The sequence below is a fragment of the Panthera onca genome, chromosome A3, assembly GCF_046562875.1.
Source record: "Panthera onca isolate mPanOnc1 chromosome A3, mPanOnc1 haplotype 2, whole genome shotgun sequence".
NCBI classification, from domain to species: Eukaryota; Metazoa; Chordata; class Mammalia; order Carnivora; family Felidae; genus Panthera; species Panthera onca.
Window position 1 is genome coordinate 73,479,359 of NC_138341.1, and position 18,567 is coordinate 73,497,925.

The 18,567-nt window shown below is 41.0% G+C and overlaps 1 protein-coding gene across 1 annotated transcript in view; it reads right to left on the bottom strand.

The window, feature by feature from the left end:
- MSH2 (mutS homolog 2) overlaps positions 1–8,036 on the bottom strand; it is an 81,101-nt gene extending 73,065 nt beyond the window's left edge. Inside the window, exon 1 of the mRNA XM_078444435.2 lies at positions 7,747–8,036. Within this exon, the coding sequence (XP_078300561.2) occupies positions 7,747–7,957 (211 nt within the window). The 5' untranslated portion in view covers positions 7,958–8,036. The remainder of the gene's footprint in view (positions 1–7,746) is intronic.
- Between the last annotated feature and the right edge of the window lie 10,531 nt (positions 8,037–18,567).

Here is an 18,567-nt window from a genome sequence, read left to right on the forward strand (position 1 = left end):
CTATGTCTCCCTCTCTCTCTGTCCCTCCCCAGCTCACACTCTGTCTCTATCAAAAATAAATAAAAATTTTTTTTAAATTTCTTTTAAATAATAGATCATGTCAAGTATAACTATCAAATACAAATAAGCATGAAGATTAAATGACATAATTCAACTGTTTTGTACACCTAAACACAGGTAACATTCCCAACATTTCTTCATTAGTTATAAGTACTAGTATTAGTTATAAGTTATTAGTATAATCCCCACTGTCTGCCACCCTGAAAAAGGGCTCAAATCTTGCCTAAGGTTCTTCCCTAGAACATTCTTCGTGATCTCATCCAGGACTGACAAACAAGTATTTACAGGGACCAGGCCAGGTATCAAATGAGCAAAGGAAGCCAAAGGAAGAGAACAACAGAGCTGACATGACAAGTGGCTTCAAAAGAGATCATATAGAGTGGTGGGAACCGTGACAAAACAAGGAAAGCACAGGAGAGTAAAGGAGGAATCTGGAACACATCAGAGAGCAGCCACTCAGCTCCAAACCCACTGCTTTGCTGCGGGTATATTCACACCCAGAGTTTTCAACTGGGCAGACTTTTCAAAAGCCACTCAAAATATGATTTTTTTTTCATGAAATGTCCCAATGTTTAAAATACAGGCAATCAGTTCAAACTTAGAGCAAAACACTATTTAGGCCACCAGTCTTCAACTCAGTCACATTTTTCTTAGACTTGAATAGATTGCTGTTTCTCTAGCTTGCATTTAGAAAGCAAGTTGCATGAAAATTATGTTTACTCTATACTCCCATTCAACAAAGCCTGTACTCACACTTCTCAGAGGCATCCTCCAAAACGAAGGCCTCCAGCCTGCAACAGACTCACATCTCCCAACTAACACTCACTCTCGATGAGAACCTGAGTGGAATGGTAGGTCCCATTTAAATTATTTCCTGGTTTTGCCTAGCACTCATTCCACTTTGCCCAAAACTCTCTGGTGTTTTGTTTTTTTAATTTTTTTTTTTAACATTTATTCGTTTTTGAGAGACAGAGAGAGACAGAATGCAGGTGGGGGAGGGGCAGAGAGAGAGAGGGAGACACAGAATCCGAAGCAGGCTCCAGGCTGTCAGCACAGAGCTGACCACAGGGCTTGAACTCACGGACTGTGAGATCATGACATAAGCTGAAGGACACTTAACCGACTGAGCCACCCAGGCGCCCCTCTCTTTTTTAAGTTTGTTTATTTTGAGAGAGAGAGAATGAGTGGGGGGAGGGCAGAGCAGGGGGAGGGCAGAGAGGAAGAGACAGACAGAGAGACAGAGACAGAGAGAGAGAGAGAGAGAGAGAGAGAGAGAGAGAGAATATCCCAAGCAGGCTCCACGCCATCAACAGAGCCCAACCATGGGGCTCAATCCCACCAACCAAAAGACAATGACCTGAGCCAAAATCAAGAGCCAGACCCTCAACTGACTGAGCCACCCAGGTGCCCCCCCCCCTCATTTTTAATACTAAAAGTCCCATGTTCCAGGAGCCCTCTCAATCCCAAGAAAACTAGAATGATTGGTCACCCTACCAACCCATCCAGTTGAATTCCACATAAGTAATATTATTCATGATGAAACATCATTAAAATAAGAAAAAAAATTTTGCTCAAGGAAAGCACTGACACAAAAATCACAGAGGAATTTCTCCCAAAGACACTTATAAACACCACTGTGAGGATTATCAGCAACTTCCAATAAATACAATGAATTTTAAAAATACTGCTTTTCAAATCTTCCTTTACATTTTAGAAGACAAAATGTAAAGTCTAACTCAGCAAAAACAATTCTAAGAGAGGGGAAAAAAAAATCATCAGTCTGGCAAAATTCTGAAACAGCTCTTAAATCATCAACCCAGTACGATGTGTCAGCAGAACTGTCTGGCCAGTACAGGGTTTTTAAAGCATCTGAAATTGAATGCTATCACCGGATGAACAAGCACTCTCAGATCCACAAGCCCCACCACTCCCTATTACATTCAACTACTTTGCACATCAATGTTATCTACTTGGCTCTGGGTAGAAGGAATCTGGTCAAGTCTTTCAACCTCTTTCAACAGACAAATTCAACAGAACACAGGTTCACAACAGTGGTAATTTCTTAAGAGTGGGTGGGGTGAAGAGACAAATGAGGTAATTCCCCTCCCCCCATGGCCTCCCCTACCTCCACTGCTAAGGTACAGAAGGGCTGCCCAACCGCCAAGGTTATCCTCCAAAATTACTATTTCTCTCAAAGGAGTTTTTGTGACATACTGGGTGGCAGTGCATTTTAAGTCTTATTTACTGACAGGCATCTAAAATACAGCTACTTGGGGTGCCTGGGTGGCTCACTCGGTTAAACACCTGACTTCAGCTCAGGTCATGATCTCCTGGTTCGTGAGTTTGAATCCCGTGTCAGGCTCTGTGCTGACAGCTCAGAGCCTGATGCCTGCTTCGGATTCTGTGTCTCCCTCTCTCTCTCTCTCTCTGCCCCTTCCCTGCTCATGCTTTTGCTTTCTCTCTCTCAAAATAAACAAATAAACATTGTAAAAAAATAAAATAAACACAACTAATCAGTTGGGAGGTAAAATTGACCTCCTGGTATGAAATAAGGGACAGAAAACTACCCAGCCTCCACCTGGGATACAGCAGAAGGAACCGCCTCATGTTCATATAAGATTCTTCTCTTCAGGAATAATTTGGAGCCCCCAACCTCATTCAGCTGACAATTACCATGTGTCTCCTACACGTGGGCACTGTGCCAGGTGCTGGGGTTCAGAGGCAGACACTGGTTAAAACACAGTTCCTGCCCTCTAGGAGCTTTCAGTCTACTGGGATAGATGGGCAATAGGGTAGAATACATGCTGTGTCTAGGGTACGGAGAAAGTCTCAGGTCAGGGAACACCTAAGAGGCACAGCTAACCAGACCATCTTAACGTGGGAATCAAGAAAGACTTCCAAAAGGAGACACCTTCTAAGCTGAGATCTGACAACAAAAGAGGCAAAAGGCTAAGGAACTTTCTTTTTCAGTGATTCAGATTCCTAATCTACAAATTGGAGCTAGGTACTAACCCATCTCACAGAGCTTTATTACAATAATGTTATCACTAGATGTTGAAAATCAAAAGTAGCTAAGAAGATGCAACTAAGTCTAAATGCTAATAGAATGAACCAGACAGAAGAAAGAAAGGATCAACAGAAAGCCACATCTGAGAAGTGGGGATGGGATCCAGACCATAGCAAAAGGCCACCTCCTCACTGACACAACAGGGAAGGAAAGAAGGTACAGATGACATTAAAAAGTATAGGTTCAAGGGATGCCTGGGTGGCTCAGTAGCTTAAGCATCCAACTCTTGATTTAGGTTCAGGTCATGATCTTGTGGTTTGTGGGTCTGAGCCCGACATTGGGCTCTGCACTGTCAGTAGGATTCTCTGTCCCCCTCTCTCTGCACCTCACTCACTCATGTGCTCTCTCTCTCAAAAGTGAATAAAATTTAAAAAAAAGTATAGGTTCAGGAAATAACCCAAATGTCTGTGAACTAGCAAATGGATAAAAACAAGATACAGTATATCCATAGAATGGATTATTATTTGGCAATAAAAAGAAGTGAAGTACTAATAGCAGTGATGAATCTTGAAAATATTTCTAAGGGAAAGAAGCCAGTCATGAAAGACTACATATTTTATGGTTCCATTTTTATGAAATGTGCAGAATAAGCAAATCTAGAGAGAATGCAGGTTAGTGGTTGCCTAGGTTTGGGAGAACAGGAGAGAGTGGAAGGGGTGGGGAGTGACTGCTAATAGGTACAGGTTTATTTTGGGGGCTGACAAAAAATGTTGTTTTTTTTTTATTTATTTTATTTTTTATTTTTTTAACGTTTTTATTTTTGAGACAAAGAGAGACAGAGCATGAACAGGGGAGGGGCAGAGAGAGAGGGAGACACAGAATCTGAAACAGGCTCCAGGCTCTGAGCTGTCAGCACAGAGCCCGACGCGGGGCTCGAACTCATGGACCGTGAGATCATGACCTGAGCCGAAGTCAGACGCTTAACCGACCGAGCCACCCAGGCGCCCCCAAAAAATGTTTTAAAATTTACCATGGAAGCACCTGGCTGGCTCAGTCAGTAGAGCAGACGACTCTTGATCTCAGGGTCTTGAGTTCGAGTCCCATGTCGGGTACATACATTACTTTAGAAAGTAAATATAAATAAATAAAATGTGCCATGTGTAATGGTTTATTACAAAAACCACGGATTTGTAAAAATAAAAACAAACTGAACTATTTACTTTAAGTGTGTAAATCATATTGTATATTAATAATATCTCAACAAATCTGTTTTACCTAAAGTATAGGTTTGAGGGCAGGAAATTGAGGGACTTCTCGTCTAATGATTTCTATTTTCTCTAGTCAGAAACAAGTTCAACTGCTCAATAATATGGGAAAAGGTCACAGGGTCCAAGATTTGTAGAGTGCAAGTACACGTGGTCCTCATCATGCCTTACAGTTCTGCAATAAGCAATGATGCCTAGAAACATAACTAACCTTAACTTGACCAGGTTTCCAGGTGGAACAGAGAAACAAAGAAAAAGGTTTTTTTAACCCTTTAACATTATGCATAGTATTAAACTGAAGGAAAATTCCTCCCAAGAAACAAGTATTGGCAGCCTTACACCAACGATGACACATTATTGGGAGGCCTACGTGGCTCAGTCAGTTAAGCATCTGACTCTTGATTTTGGCTCAGGTCATGATCTCACAGTTAATGAGTTCAAGCCCCACATCAGGCTCTGTGCTGGCAGTGCAGAGCCTGCTTGGGATTCTCTCTCATCTCTCTGCCCCTCCCTTGCATACATGCATGCTCTCTCTCTCTCTCTCTCAAAATAAATAAATAAACTTAAAAAAAAAAAACATTAAGGGGCATCTGGGTGGCTCAGTCAGTTAAGCATCTGACTCTTGGTTTAGGCTCAGGTCATGATCTCACAGTTCATGAGTCCGAGCCCCATTTTGGGCTCTGGGCTGACAGTATGGAGCCTGCTTGGGATTCTCTCTGCCTCTCCCCCACTGGCTCTCTGGGTCTGTCAAAATAAACTTCAAAAAAAATTTTTTTAATAATAAATAAAACATTATTTAAAAAGATCTTCAGTTACACTGCATCCTGCATAGTGAAAACTGCAAGACATCAGCTTTGAAGATCTACAGTACATTTTTGCTTTTGAGTCCCTCCCTCTTCCAGTTATTTCAGCCGATTTCTAGTAACAAATGATTGATCTTTTTGTAACTATTATCCTACACAAACATATATTAGGACAATCTTTTACCTAAAATGTGTATTTGGCATAAATGTCTAACATAAGAACTAGATCCTTAGGAATAACCCATTTACTTGCTAATCTCTGAGAAGTTAAATTCACCTGTTTTTAAAGTTTGTTTATTTATTTAGAGAGAGACCATGCACGCGCACACAATCAGGAGAGGTCAGAGAGAAGGAGGGAGAGAATCCCAAGCAGGCTCCATGCTGTCAGTGCAGAACCAGATGCGGGGCTCAATCCCAAAAACCCATGGCATGGGATCATGACCTGAGCAGAAACCAAGAGTCAGACACTTAACCAAACTGAGCCACCCAGGGGCCCCAAGTTAAATTCACCCTTAATGCCATACTCAGCATGACTAAGAGGAGGTGACAGTCTAGGTTACTCTATTCTTAGAAATGTGCCCAGTAAACACATTTCAACCTTCAAGAGCAATAAAAGGAAAATTTTTGTTTTTTAAAAGCTTACACTCCAGTATAAAAGATTCCTGGATATTTATACTAAACTTCCTTCCCAATAAATGGGTATAATGCTTAATATCCATTATTCCTTTCATAATCTAAAATAGAAAAACTAGGGGCGCCTGGGTGGCTCAGTTGGTTAAGCATCCGACTTCTGCTCAGGTCATGATCTCGCAGTTCGTGAGTTCAAGCCCTGCGTCAGGCTCTGTGCTGAGGGCTCAGAGCCTGGGGCCTGTTTCAGATTCTGTGTCTCCCTCTCTCTCTCTGACCCTCCCCCATTCATGCTCTGTCTCTCTCTGTCTCAAAAATAAATAAACGTTAAAAAAAAATTTTTTTTTAAATAAAAAATAAATAAATAAAATAGAAAAACTATTAGAATCATTAACAGGTGCATAGAAAAATCAGTGATTCAATGTACACAAACATACAAGTATGTTTAGAACTTTTTACATCATTTTAAATGCTTAAACTATTCTACACTGCATAATACAAAAATAAGAGAGTTAAGTGCACTAGCCTGGAAAAACTTTAAAACTGGAAAGCAACTTAGACCATCGTTAACTATGAAGCCATCCATAATGATCTCTGGCTGGTCTTCATTGATCCCAACACCTCTACTCTTGCCCCTTCTAACAACCCCCACCCTACAGCCAAATGATCCAACATATCACTTCACCTTTTAAGCCATCCAACTTCTCAGGGACCTACAGCATAAAATTCCAACAACTCACTACAACATAAAGAGCCTTTCATCATCTGATCCCATCCACCTGAGCCACCCTCCTCAGGGTTTTCTGCTCTAGCAACAGCAATCTGCCTCTTTTCAGATCCTCTCCGCTGCAAACACCCGGTCCTTCAAGACTCAAGTGAAATTCAGCTTCTCGTGCAGTGCTTCTGAGGTCTCCAATCTTTGGCATTCCTGCCTCTTTGTCACTTCAACTTGCTACGGAGCACACCTCCACAATTTTTCTCAGTGAATTGTTATTTCTGCCTTGCTCTCCACCAGAAAGATCTCTGTGAAGGCAGGGATACTGTCTTTCCCAGTGTCCATAACCCTGCGTGATACAGCAGCACTCAACAAATTTTTGTCTAAGGAATGAAACATCCTTTTTATCAATAACATCCCATCTGCATGTGACAAAAGTAGCACTAGAAGCTACGACTCCTCACTCCTGCCAGAATGCTCTTTCCATCATCAAAATGGAGCCAGGCAGTAAAGATCAACACACAACACCTAGAACATACAGCTCACATAGGGTGAGAAGTTTGTATGTAGCCTTAGAGGGAGAGATGATGCTGGAGAGATGGGGCTGGGATTACAGAGGACATGGAGTGACGAATTGAGGCACAGACATACGTGACTAGACCAAGGTCACACAGCTATTAAGTGGAGGATCGCGACTTGAATCCAGGCAATCTGGCTCGAAGCGAGGTTCTGACCACTTGGCAACAGTTCCTGCCCATCAACAGTAACCCATTCCAGATCCCTGCACTGCGTGTGGGCAAAATCACACTGGTGACATAAAACGGTTTCCCAGACCACCTTCTATTTTAAATCTAACTCCTGGTCGGGAGTTGCGAGAAGATCCACAGGGCCAAGGCGAGAAGATCCACAGGGCCAAGGCGGGGCGGCGGGCAGACACCCACGCGACTGCAGGGGATCAAGAAAGAACAATGTATTAAAACGCCTCGCCCAACGCCTGGCAGCCGGGACGCTCTCTCCGTGTCCGTTCTCCCCGTGTCCGTTGTTAGTTCAGGTCTAGGGCCGCTTCAGAGGGACAGACTCAGGACGGACGCAAGGAAGGGGCGGGTGGCGCCTCACTTGGCCAGGCAGCGGCCGCAGAAAGCGCCATCCCCGGGAGGCACCGACGTCTCCGCCCCCGTGCCTCCTCGCCCAAGAATCGCACGCCGCCCATTGCCTGAAAGGAGCCCCCTCCGCGGGGTCCCCCCGAGCCCGCGCCGTCCCCGCCCTCACCTGGCGGCCCTATGTACTTGACCACCCCCTGGGTCTTGAACACTTCTCGGGCGGCCAGCAGCGCGTCCTCGTGGTGCGCCGTGTAGAAGTCGCCCCGGTCGAAGAGGCGCACCGTGGTGGTCGGCTTCTCCGGCATGGTCTGGAAGAAGCGCACGAAGCCGATCTCGGCCGCGCTCTCCAGCTGCAGCGTCTCCTTCGGCAGCACCGCCATTTCGGAAACTCTCCACCGCCTGCCAGAAAAAACTGCGCGACCCCGCACCCGCTAAGCTGTTTCCCGCCTCCCTTCCCTCCCTCCCGTGCGACGTCCGGCCTCTGCGGAGTCACCCAATCAGCACCGAGCGCTGCATTTCGGTGGGTGGGAGTCCGCTGCGGCAGCCAATCACAAACGGACGCGGCCCAGCTTCCCGCGCACGCTGGTAACTGTCTACTGCGCATGCTTGAGCCTAGGTCGCGCGCCGACCCTGGCAGACAGCCATCGTTAAAAGATTTCAGGTGCTGGTGACTTTTTCTGCTGCATCTGAAAGGAATCCAGGTGGATAGATAACTAGGGAAGGCGGCCGGGTGGGACGTTTTGGCTCTCTTGAGTTTATTATGAACCCGGAAGTATGAGTGAGATCAGAAAGAAACTTGAAAACAAGGAAAAACTAGCCTTTCTTCCCGTCCTAATACATTTTTTTTTTAACTGCACCTCTCTCTGAGCAGGGAGTAATGCTTAGAATCGTTGAATCATTATATTGTACACTTGTAACTAACATAACACTGGAGTTATACTGAAATTAAAAAATAAAACCACCCCTCTTTCCCTGTCTCCCTTTTCCTTTTTAAGCAAACTGCCAACATCAAGATTACAGGTTTCTTCCACAACCTCCTTATTGTTCTATACTAGCCATATTCTTTCTCGTTTCTCCTTGACTGATTCATTCATTTAAAAACATTTATGTGGCCTTCTATGTGCCAGCCTCTTCTAGAATCTGAGGATCACTAGAAATGGAAAGAGAAAAACCACTGCCTTTGTTCAGTTTGTATTCTCATGAATGAATTCAGATGATAAGTAAATTTATAGTAAGAAAATTGTTAGAAGATAACTGTATAGGTGGAAAATAAAGATGGGGTGAAATTTTTTTTAATGTTGAGCAAAGATCTGAAGGAGGTCAGAACGCATCCTGCACAGTTACCTGCCTTAGGAAAGGTATCTACTCTCCTGTTTGGCTCACTCTTTACCCAAGGAAGCAGCTCCAACCCTGATTCAACTGCAGAATTACTCCAGGGGCTTTTCAAAGATATACCTGGGCCACACCCACATACAAAAGCTTGGAATTTATGAAGGTGGAGTTTTGGGATCTTTTTAAAAACATCCTTGGGTATTCCCGACAATGTTTTGAAACCAGTGGCCTACAGTTAAAATTCAAATATCTTGGAAAACAGAAAAAGTTTGGATCCTCTGCTGACTAATTTTCCCACAGACTTAACATCTCCCTCAGCCTGCAGTGCTCTCGCCTCTCACCCCAGGTCTGTTATCTGGGCCAGTAAATTCCTCTTCTAGGGCGCCTAGTCCGTAGAGCCCGAGACTCTTGACCTCAGGGTCCTGAGTTCAAGCCCCACATTGGGCACAGAGCTTACTTAATAATTAAATTTCCTTTACCTTTCAAGGGTTGTGGCTTCAACACAAACTTGTCTCTCTGCTCCAGAATGGCCCTTTCCTGTCTGTGTAGCAAATTCCCAGTCATCATTTTGTCTTCGATCCCAAATGTCTCCTCAGTCCAACCTGCCCAGTTTCTGCAGGTGTCATCAGTTGCGTTATCTTCTGGAGTACCTACCACCTTATTCATATTATAATATTTTCTGCATTGTTTTATAATACCTGTTCACTTCTTTTACTAAACACCTGGAAAGGACACCAATGAGTTTTTATAGTTAATGATAATGACTAATGTTCATCACCATTCACTGACAGGTGTCTTCCTTATTTTTACATGTGTTAACTCTTTTAATCTTTGAAACGCTAGGTATTAGGTACTATTGTTATTCTTATTTTACAATGAAGCAATGGAAACTTGGAGATGTGAAGTATCTGGCCCAAGATTACAGAGCTGGTAGTAAGTAATACAGTTCTGTCTTGTTCCAAATTCTGTATGCTTAACCGTCTGTGTGCCATAAGGCCTGGCACCTATTGGGTATGCACTGTCAACAATAGCCAAAGTATGGAAAGAGCCCAAATGTCCATCGATGGATGAATGGATAAAGAAGATGTGGTATATAGATACAAGGGGTATTACTTGGCAATCAAAAAGAATGAAATCTTGCCATTTGCAACTACGTGGATGGAACTGGAGGGTATTATGCTAAGTGAAATTAGTCAGAGAAAGACAAATGTCATATGACTTCACTCATATGAGGACTTTAAGAGACAAAACAAATGAACATAAGGGAAGGGAAACAAAAATAACATAAAAACAGGGAGGGGGATAAAACAGAAGAGACTCATAAATATGGAGAACAGAGGGTTACTGGAAGGGGGTGTGGGAGGGGGGATGGGCTAAATGGGTAAGGAGCACTAAGGAATCTACTCCTGAAATCATTGTTGCACTACATGCTAACTAATTTGGATATAAATTTTAAAAAATAAAATTGGAAAAAATCCACTCCAGATTGTGAGCTAAAGCCCCATTTCAGAATATTTGTACAGTTTAGGGGTGAAGCACCATGCTAATCAAGATGGATCTCCAAAGCGTGAGCCTTCTAAAGACCATAACCGTGGTGGTTGCTCCTGGGCAGGGGGAGTTCTACCAGCAGTTCTGAAAAAGATAATGTGTTTGAAACCTGAGTTTTATAGTCTGATGTCTTTAGCCATTCTTTTTGAGACATTATTACCATTTCTTTGTTTCTTTTTTAAGTGTATTTATTTATTTTGAGAGAAAGAAAGTTCAGGTAGAGTAGAGAGAGAGAGGGAGACAGAAAGAATCCCAAGCAGGGTCTGCACTGTCAGCACAGAGTCCTATGTGGGGCTTTAACTCATGAACTGTAAACTCATGACCTGAGCTGAAGTTGGACATTCAACTGACTGAGCCACCCAGGCACCCATTAAAACCATTTCTGAGAGACTATAATGGGCATAAAGTCCAGAAAATTCCTCCAGAGGACTATCAGCCTCGGCAGAGGACAGTGACTTTTAACAAAACATAGAAGATACCTAATGATCCTTTGCTTTGTATCCAGGCTAATAACAATGATCCTAACATGCTTTTTTCCTACAAAGTGTCTTTTTTTTTTAACGTTTATTTATTTTTGAGAGAGAGAGAGAGAGAGAGCATACACCAGGGGAGGGGCAGAGATAGAGGGGGACAGAGGATCCGAAGCAGGTCCTGTGCTGACAGAAGAGAGCCAGATGTGGGGCTTGAACCCACTGACTGAGAGACCATGACCTGAGCCAACGTTAAATGTTTAACCGACTGAGCCATCCAGACATTCCCCTACAAAATGTCTTTGAGAAGAGGATTGAGCTCAGACTCACAACCCCGAGATCAAGAGTTGCATGCTCTTCCCACTGAGCCAGCCAGGTGCCCCAAGAAGTGGGTTCTTTAAATTAACCTGTTTAAACACAAGCTTGAAATAAAACTTTGACATGCACTTGTAATGAATTTGTCTAAGAGTTTGTCTTAAAAGCATCTTTTTATTTATTTTTTTAATCTTGTTTTTAATGTTTATTGTTTACTTTTGAGAGGCTGCAAATGGGAGGGGCAGGGAGAGGAGACACAGAATCTCAAGCAGGCTCCAGGCTCTGAGCTGTCAGCACGGAGCCCGGCGTGGGGCTCAAACTCACGAACCCTGAAATCATGACCTGAGCCAAAGTTAAAGTTGGACGCTTAACCAACTGAACCACCCAGGCGCCCCAAGAGCATCTTTTTTTTTTTAAGTCATGTGCATGGATTCAATGTTGTTGGAGCTCAGTGCAGTCTGCCCCAAGATATGCCACAGTGGAATGTTGATTGCTTTAAATTGAAGTTACTGAAAAAGCAGCAATGCAAGAAGGGCCTCTTGACCCTTTATCTCCCTGAATGCAGGAAATAAGTCTCCCATGTGAAAGGTGCCCCCCACATCACCTGGAGACTGAGAGTAGCATCCGTATCACCAGAGGTGGGAATTCAGGGCGGAAGAAGCCTATATAAAAACAAATCTTGTCGTTTTTACTAATTTACTACCCAAGCCCAAATTCTGGTTAGAATTCCTTTACTAATTGAAACTCCCAAACATGTTTTCTTTGTCCTGTCAATTCCTCACAGATTTATGTTTCTTTGTCTAAAATGTATAAACACTGCATACATTTGTCATTTCCTTTGGTCTCAGTTTTTTTATTGAATCTCTGTGCCCATGTAATTTTGTTTTTTTCTTCTGTTAATCTGTGTCAATTATTAATCCGACCAGAAGAACTTCTGAGAATAAAGGAAGTAATTTCCTTCTCCCCAACAATATTTATGATAAATTTCTAAAGTTATGTCAAATAGTGGCATCTTACAGAAATTTCATATGTTTTCCAGTCCTACATAGGAAACTATGCATTTCTAAAAATAACTGGCAAGAGAACTTTCATACAAATATAACTGGAAGACATGACATGACTGATAGGGTGCAAAAAATCATGACCCCAACAGGTTTTTTTAAATTTTCTCATATATTTTCCAAATTCACAATAATGACTATTTTCTTTTTACAGTCAGAATAAGTGTTGGGTAAAAAAGCATATGTACTAACAAAGAGGCTCATTAAAGAAATAATAATTACTATTTTAAAACAACCAAGTATAGAAAAGTATTGTGTACGTTAAGGTGCTTTAACCTTAAAAGTAAATTATTATTGTTAATTTAACAATTGAGAGAGAGAGGGAGACACAGAGAGAGGGAGACATCTTCAGAGCAGTCTGATGAATGAATAAATATGGTATAGCCATGCAACTCGATATTATTTGGTAATAAAAGTAGTGACTGCTTCGGAGCAACTGATGAATGTATATATAAAATATGGTATAGCCATGTAATTCGCTATTGCAGGGCTCAAACCCATGAATTGGAGATCATGACCTGAGCCGAAGTTGGCCACTCAACCAACTGAGCCACCCAGGTGCCCCTGGAGCATGTGACTCTTGATATCAGGATCATGAGTTCAAGCCTCACATTGTGTGTGGAACCTATTTAAAAAAAAAAAATAAAGCATATGATTATATTATCAGGAGTTGTATAACCATCACCACAATCTAACTTTAGAACGTTTTGTTGCTTCAAAAAAAAAATGGTATCTTACTGTGGTTGTGATTTAGATTTTCATTCCCCTAATGACTACCGATATTAAGCACCTTTTCATGTTTTCTGAATGTTCTTCTGAGAAACCATTTGCAGATCATATATCCAAAGGGACTTGTATCCAGATATATAAAGAAATCTTACATTTCAATAATAAAAAGATAAATAAACCAATTTAAAAGTGGACAAAGGACCCAAAGAAGTCACTGGTTTTGGAGAAAGCTCTTTGGTTAGTTACTGTGGAGAACAGAAGCTCTATGGATTGAAGAGTTCATTCTGAAAGCAAGATGTGCTTGTTGTTTTAGAAGTTTGATGGGGTGCCTGGCTGGCTCAGTCAGTAGGGCATGTGACTCTTGATTGTGGAGTTGTGAGTTCAAGCCCCACATCTGGTGTAGAGATTACTTAAAAATAAAATCTTTTAAAAAGTTTGATAAAAAACAGACACAGAGAGTTAGACAAAATGAGGACACAGAGGCATATATCCCAAATGTAAAAACAGTACCAAGTAATAGTAAGAGACCTAAGTGAAATGAAAACAAGTAATAATGCCTGATAGAAAATTTAAAGTAATGATCATAAAGATACTCACTGGATTTAAGAGGGACTTCAATGACATCCTTAACAAAGAGATAAAAAGAACAAATCAGAGATGAAGAACACAATAAATGAAGTAAAAAATACACTAATAGAATAAATAATAAACTAGAAGAAGCAGAAGAATGAGACCTGGAGGACAGAGTAACGAAAAGTAATCAAGTTAAGTAGGTGAGAGAAAAAAAAAAAATTAAGCAATATGAGAATAGACTTAAGGAACTCAGTGACACCATCAAGTGTAATAACATTTGTATTATAGAGATCCCAGAAGAAAAGAAAGAAAATGGGGCAGAAAACTTACTTGAAGAAATAATAGCTGAAAACTTCTCAAAACTGGGGAAGAAAACAGAAATCCAGAACCAGGAGGTACAGAGAACCCCTAACAAAATCAACACAAGGAGGTCAAAACTAAGACACATAGTAATTAAAGTAGCAAAAATTAATGATAAACAGAGAATTTTAAAAGCAGCAAGAGCAGGGGCACCTGGGTGGTTCAGTCGGTTGGTCTGACTTTGGCTCAGGTCATGATCTCACAGTTTGTGGGTTTGAGCCCCACATTAGGCTCTCTGCTGTCAACAAAGAGCCCACTTCGAATCCTCTGTCCCAGTCGCTCTCTGCCCTCCCCCACTCATTCTCTCTCTCTCTCTCAAAAATAAACGTTAAAAAGCAGCAAGAGAAAAGAAAACAGTTACATACATGACCCACAACGCTGTCAGCTGAGTTTTCAGCAGAAACTTTGCAGGACGAGAGTGGCATGATATATTCAAAGTGTTGAAAGAAAAAAAATTCTGCAGCCAAGGGGTGCCTGTCTGGCTCAGCCGATTAAGTGTCCTACTCTTGATTTTGTCTTGGGTCATTATGTCATGGTTTGTGAGTTCCAGCCCCACACCGGGCTCTGTGCTGACAGAGGATTCTTGGGCTTGCTTGGGATTTTCTCTCTCTCTCTCTCTCTCTCTCTCTCTCTGCCCCTCCCTGACTCATGCTGTCTCTCTCTATCTCTCTCTCTCAAAAAAAAAAAAAAAAAAAAAAAGTCTGCAGGCAAGAATACTGTATTCAGCAGCGCTATCATTCACATAGAAGGAGAGATAAAGAGTTTTCCAGAGGAAGAAAAATTAAAGAAATTCAGGACCACTCAACTAGCTCTACAAGAAATATTAAAGGGGACTCTTTGAGTGGAAAGACCATAAGTAAAAGTAAGAAAAGTAGGGAGCACAAAAGCAGTAAAAATAAGTATATCCATCTCACAACATAAAAGGATATAAAATATGACACCATATACCCAAAAGGTGGGGAGAAGAGGAGTAAAGAATGGGTTCAAACTTAAGCTACCATCAACTTAATATAGACTGCTCTATGCAGAAGATGTTACATATAAACCTAATCAATCAAAAACCCAGTTATAGGGGTACCTTGGTGGCTCAGTTGGTTAGGCATCCGACTTCAGCTCAAGTCATAATCTCACAGTCTGTAGGTTTGAGTCCTGTGTCCGGCTCTGTGCTGACAGCTCAGAGCCTGGAACCTGCTTCAGATTATGTGTTTCCCTCTCTCTCTGCCTCTCCCCCACTCATGCTCTCTCTCTCTCTCTCTGTCTCTCAAAGATGAATAAGTGTTAAAAAAAAATTTAAAAAACCAAAAACCCAGTTATAGATCTGCAAAAAATAAAGAGAAAGGAATCCGAGTATATCACTAAAGAAAGCCAATTAATCATGAGAAGAGAGCAACTGAAGAAAGGAACAGAGAAGAACTACAAAAACAACCATAAAACAAGTAACAAAATGGCAATAAATCCATACTTAATCAATGATTACTTTGAATGTAAATGGACTAAATTCTCCAATCAAAAGACATAAGGCAACAGAATAGATTTAATAATAATAAGACCTATCTATATGCTGCCTATAAAACTCATTTCAGACCTAAAGGCACATGTACATTGAAAGTGAAGGGATGGAGAAGCATTTGTTATGCAACCAGAAGTGAAAAGAAAACCAGGGTAGCAATATTTATATCAGACAAAATAGACTGTAAAACAAAGACTGTAACAAGAGACAAAGAATAACACTATATAATCATAAACAGAACAATCCAACAAAAAGATACAAAAATTATACCCATTTATGCACCCAACTTGAAAGCACCCAAATACAGAAAGCAGTTAATAATGAACATAAAGTAATTGATAGTAATACAATAATAGTGGGGGCTTTAACACCCCACTTACATCAATAGACAGCTCATCCAAACAGAAAATCAACAAGGAAACAGTGGCTTTGAATGACACATTGGACACATGGATTTCAAGATATATTCAGAACACCCCATCCTAAAACAGCAGAGTACACATTCTTTTCAAGTGCACATGGAACATTCTCTAGAATGGATCACATTTTAGGCCACAAAACACACCTGAACAAATTCAAGATTGAAGTCATACCATGCATCTTTTCTAACCACAACACTAGAAATCAACCACAAAATGAAACTAGAAATCAACCACAAGAAAAAATCTGGAAAGAAGACAAATACAAGTAATCTACTATTACCCAAAGCAATTAACAAATTTAATGCAATCCCTATCAAAATATCAATAGCATTTTTTTCAGAACTAGAACAAACAATCATGAAATTTGTATAGAACCACAAAAGACCCTGAATAGCCAAAGCAATCTTGAAAAAGAAAAACAAAGCTGGAGGTATCACAATTCCAGATTTCAAGTTATACTACAAAGCTATAGTAATCAAAACGGTATGGTATTTGAACAAAATACACATTGATCATTGGAACAGAATAGAAAGTCCAGAAATGAACCCATGATTGTATGGTCACTCTTCGATAAAGAGGCAAGAATATGCAATGGGAAAAAGTCTCTTCAACAAACGGTGTTGGGAAAACTGGAGATGCAAAAGAATGAAACTGGACCAATACTTTACACCATACACAAAATAAACTCAAGATGGATTAAGGACCTAAATGTGACACCTGAAACCACAAAAATCCTAGAAGAGAGCATAGACAGTAATTTCTCTGACATGGGCTGTAACAGCATTTTTCTAGATATGTCTCCTCAGCCAAGGAAAACAAAAGCAAAAATAAACTATCAGGACTACATCAAACTAAAAAGCTTCTGCACAGCAAAGGAAACTACCAACAAAACCAAAAGACAATCTACTGAATAGGAGAAGATGCAAATGATATCCAATAAAAGGTTAGTATCCAAAATATATAAACAACTTAAATAACTCAACACCAAAAAACCCTAAGAATCCAATTTAAAAGTGGGCAGAAGACATGAACAGACATTTCTCCAAAGAAGACATTCAGATGGCCAACAGACGTAGGAAAAGATGTTCAACATCACTCATCATCAGGGAAATGCAAATCAAAACAGTGAGATATCACCTCACACCTGTCAGAATGGCTCAAATCAAAAACACAGGAAACAAGTGTTAGCAAGGATGTGAAGAAGAAAGGAACCCATAAGCACTGTTGGTGGGACTGCAAACTGGTGCAAATACTGTGGAAGACAGTTATGGTTTTTCAAAAAATTAGAAATAGAAGTACCCGGTCTATGGCCATACCACCCCGAACGTGCCCAATCTCGTCTGATCTCAGAAGGTAAGCAGGGTTGGGCCTGGTTAGTACTTGGATAGGAGAAATAGAACTACCCTACAATCCAGTAATCACACTACTACCCCCAAAATACAAAACCACTATTCAAAAGGATGTATACATCCTTATGTTTATCACAACATTACCAACAATAGCCAAATTATGGAAACAGCCCAAGTGTCCATCAACTGATGAATGGATAAAGAAGTGGTGGTTATGTATATGTACACACACACACACACACACACACACACACAAAATGGAATATTAGCAATACAAAAGAATAAAATCTTGCCATTTGCAACAACACGGATGGATCCAGAGTATGCTAGGTGAAATAAGTCAGAGAAAGACAAATACCCTATGATTTCACTTAAGTGTGAAATTTCAGAAACAAAACAAATGATCAAAGCAGAAAAAAAGAAACAAACCAAAAAACAGACTCTTAACTTTAGATCACAAACAGATGGCTACCAGAGGGGAGGGAGTGGGGGGATGAATGAAATAGGTGACGGGGATTAAGAGTACACTTATTGTGGGGTGCCTGGCTGCCTCAGTTGGAGGAGCATGTAACTCTTGATGTCGGGGTCCTGAGTTCAAGCCCCATGTTGGGTATGGAGATAACCTAAAAATAAAGAGTACACTTATTGTGGTGAGCACTGAGTAATAGGATTATTTTACACCTGAAACTAATATAAAGTTGTACGTTGACTATACTGAAATTAAAATTTTAAAACATTTTAAAAAATTAAAAGTTTGATATGAAAGAGAGAAGGAATGGTAGCTTTTTAGGGAGGTCAGTGGGAATGTTTAGAGGGCTTGGGGGCCATGTTTCAGGATGACAGAAAAGAGTTGTGAAATTATGTTGTATCTATTATTAACTGTTATATTTGTTGAGAAACTTTCCTCTACCCTGTTAGGTTCAGTTCTTGGGAGTGTGTGAATTAAATCGACAGAAGGCAGATTAACAGAAGAAAAGGCACAGTTTTTAAATAGATCACATCCACAGGAGTAGAAAATACTAAGGCTAAATCCTGGATCAGTACTTCAGAGTCAGTAGAAGATGAAAACAACCAGGGGAGACTAATGCCAGTTATGCCAAAGAAGAAAATCTGTAAGCAACATACTAAGAAATGGGACAGTCATAGTGATAAGCTGTGGAGGAATCACATGATTAAACACTGGGGAAAAAAGGCCATTGGCAATTAGTAGTCAGTGTTGTCTTTAGAAGTATAGCTTCAAAAGAGGACAGACACTTGAAGGCATGGGATTGAAGAATGTGCCTTAATTACTGCCTCTTCCATGCAAATTCACCCTTTTGCC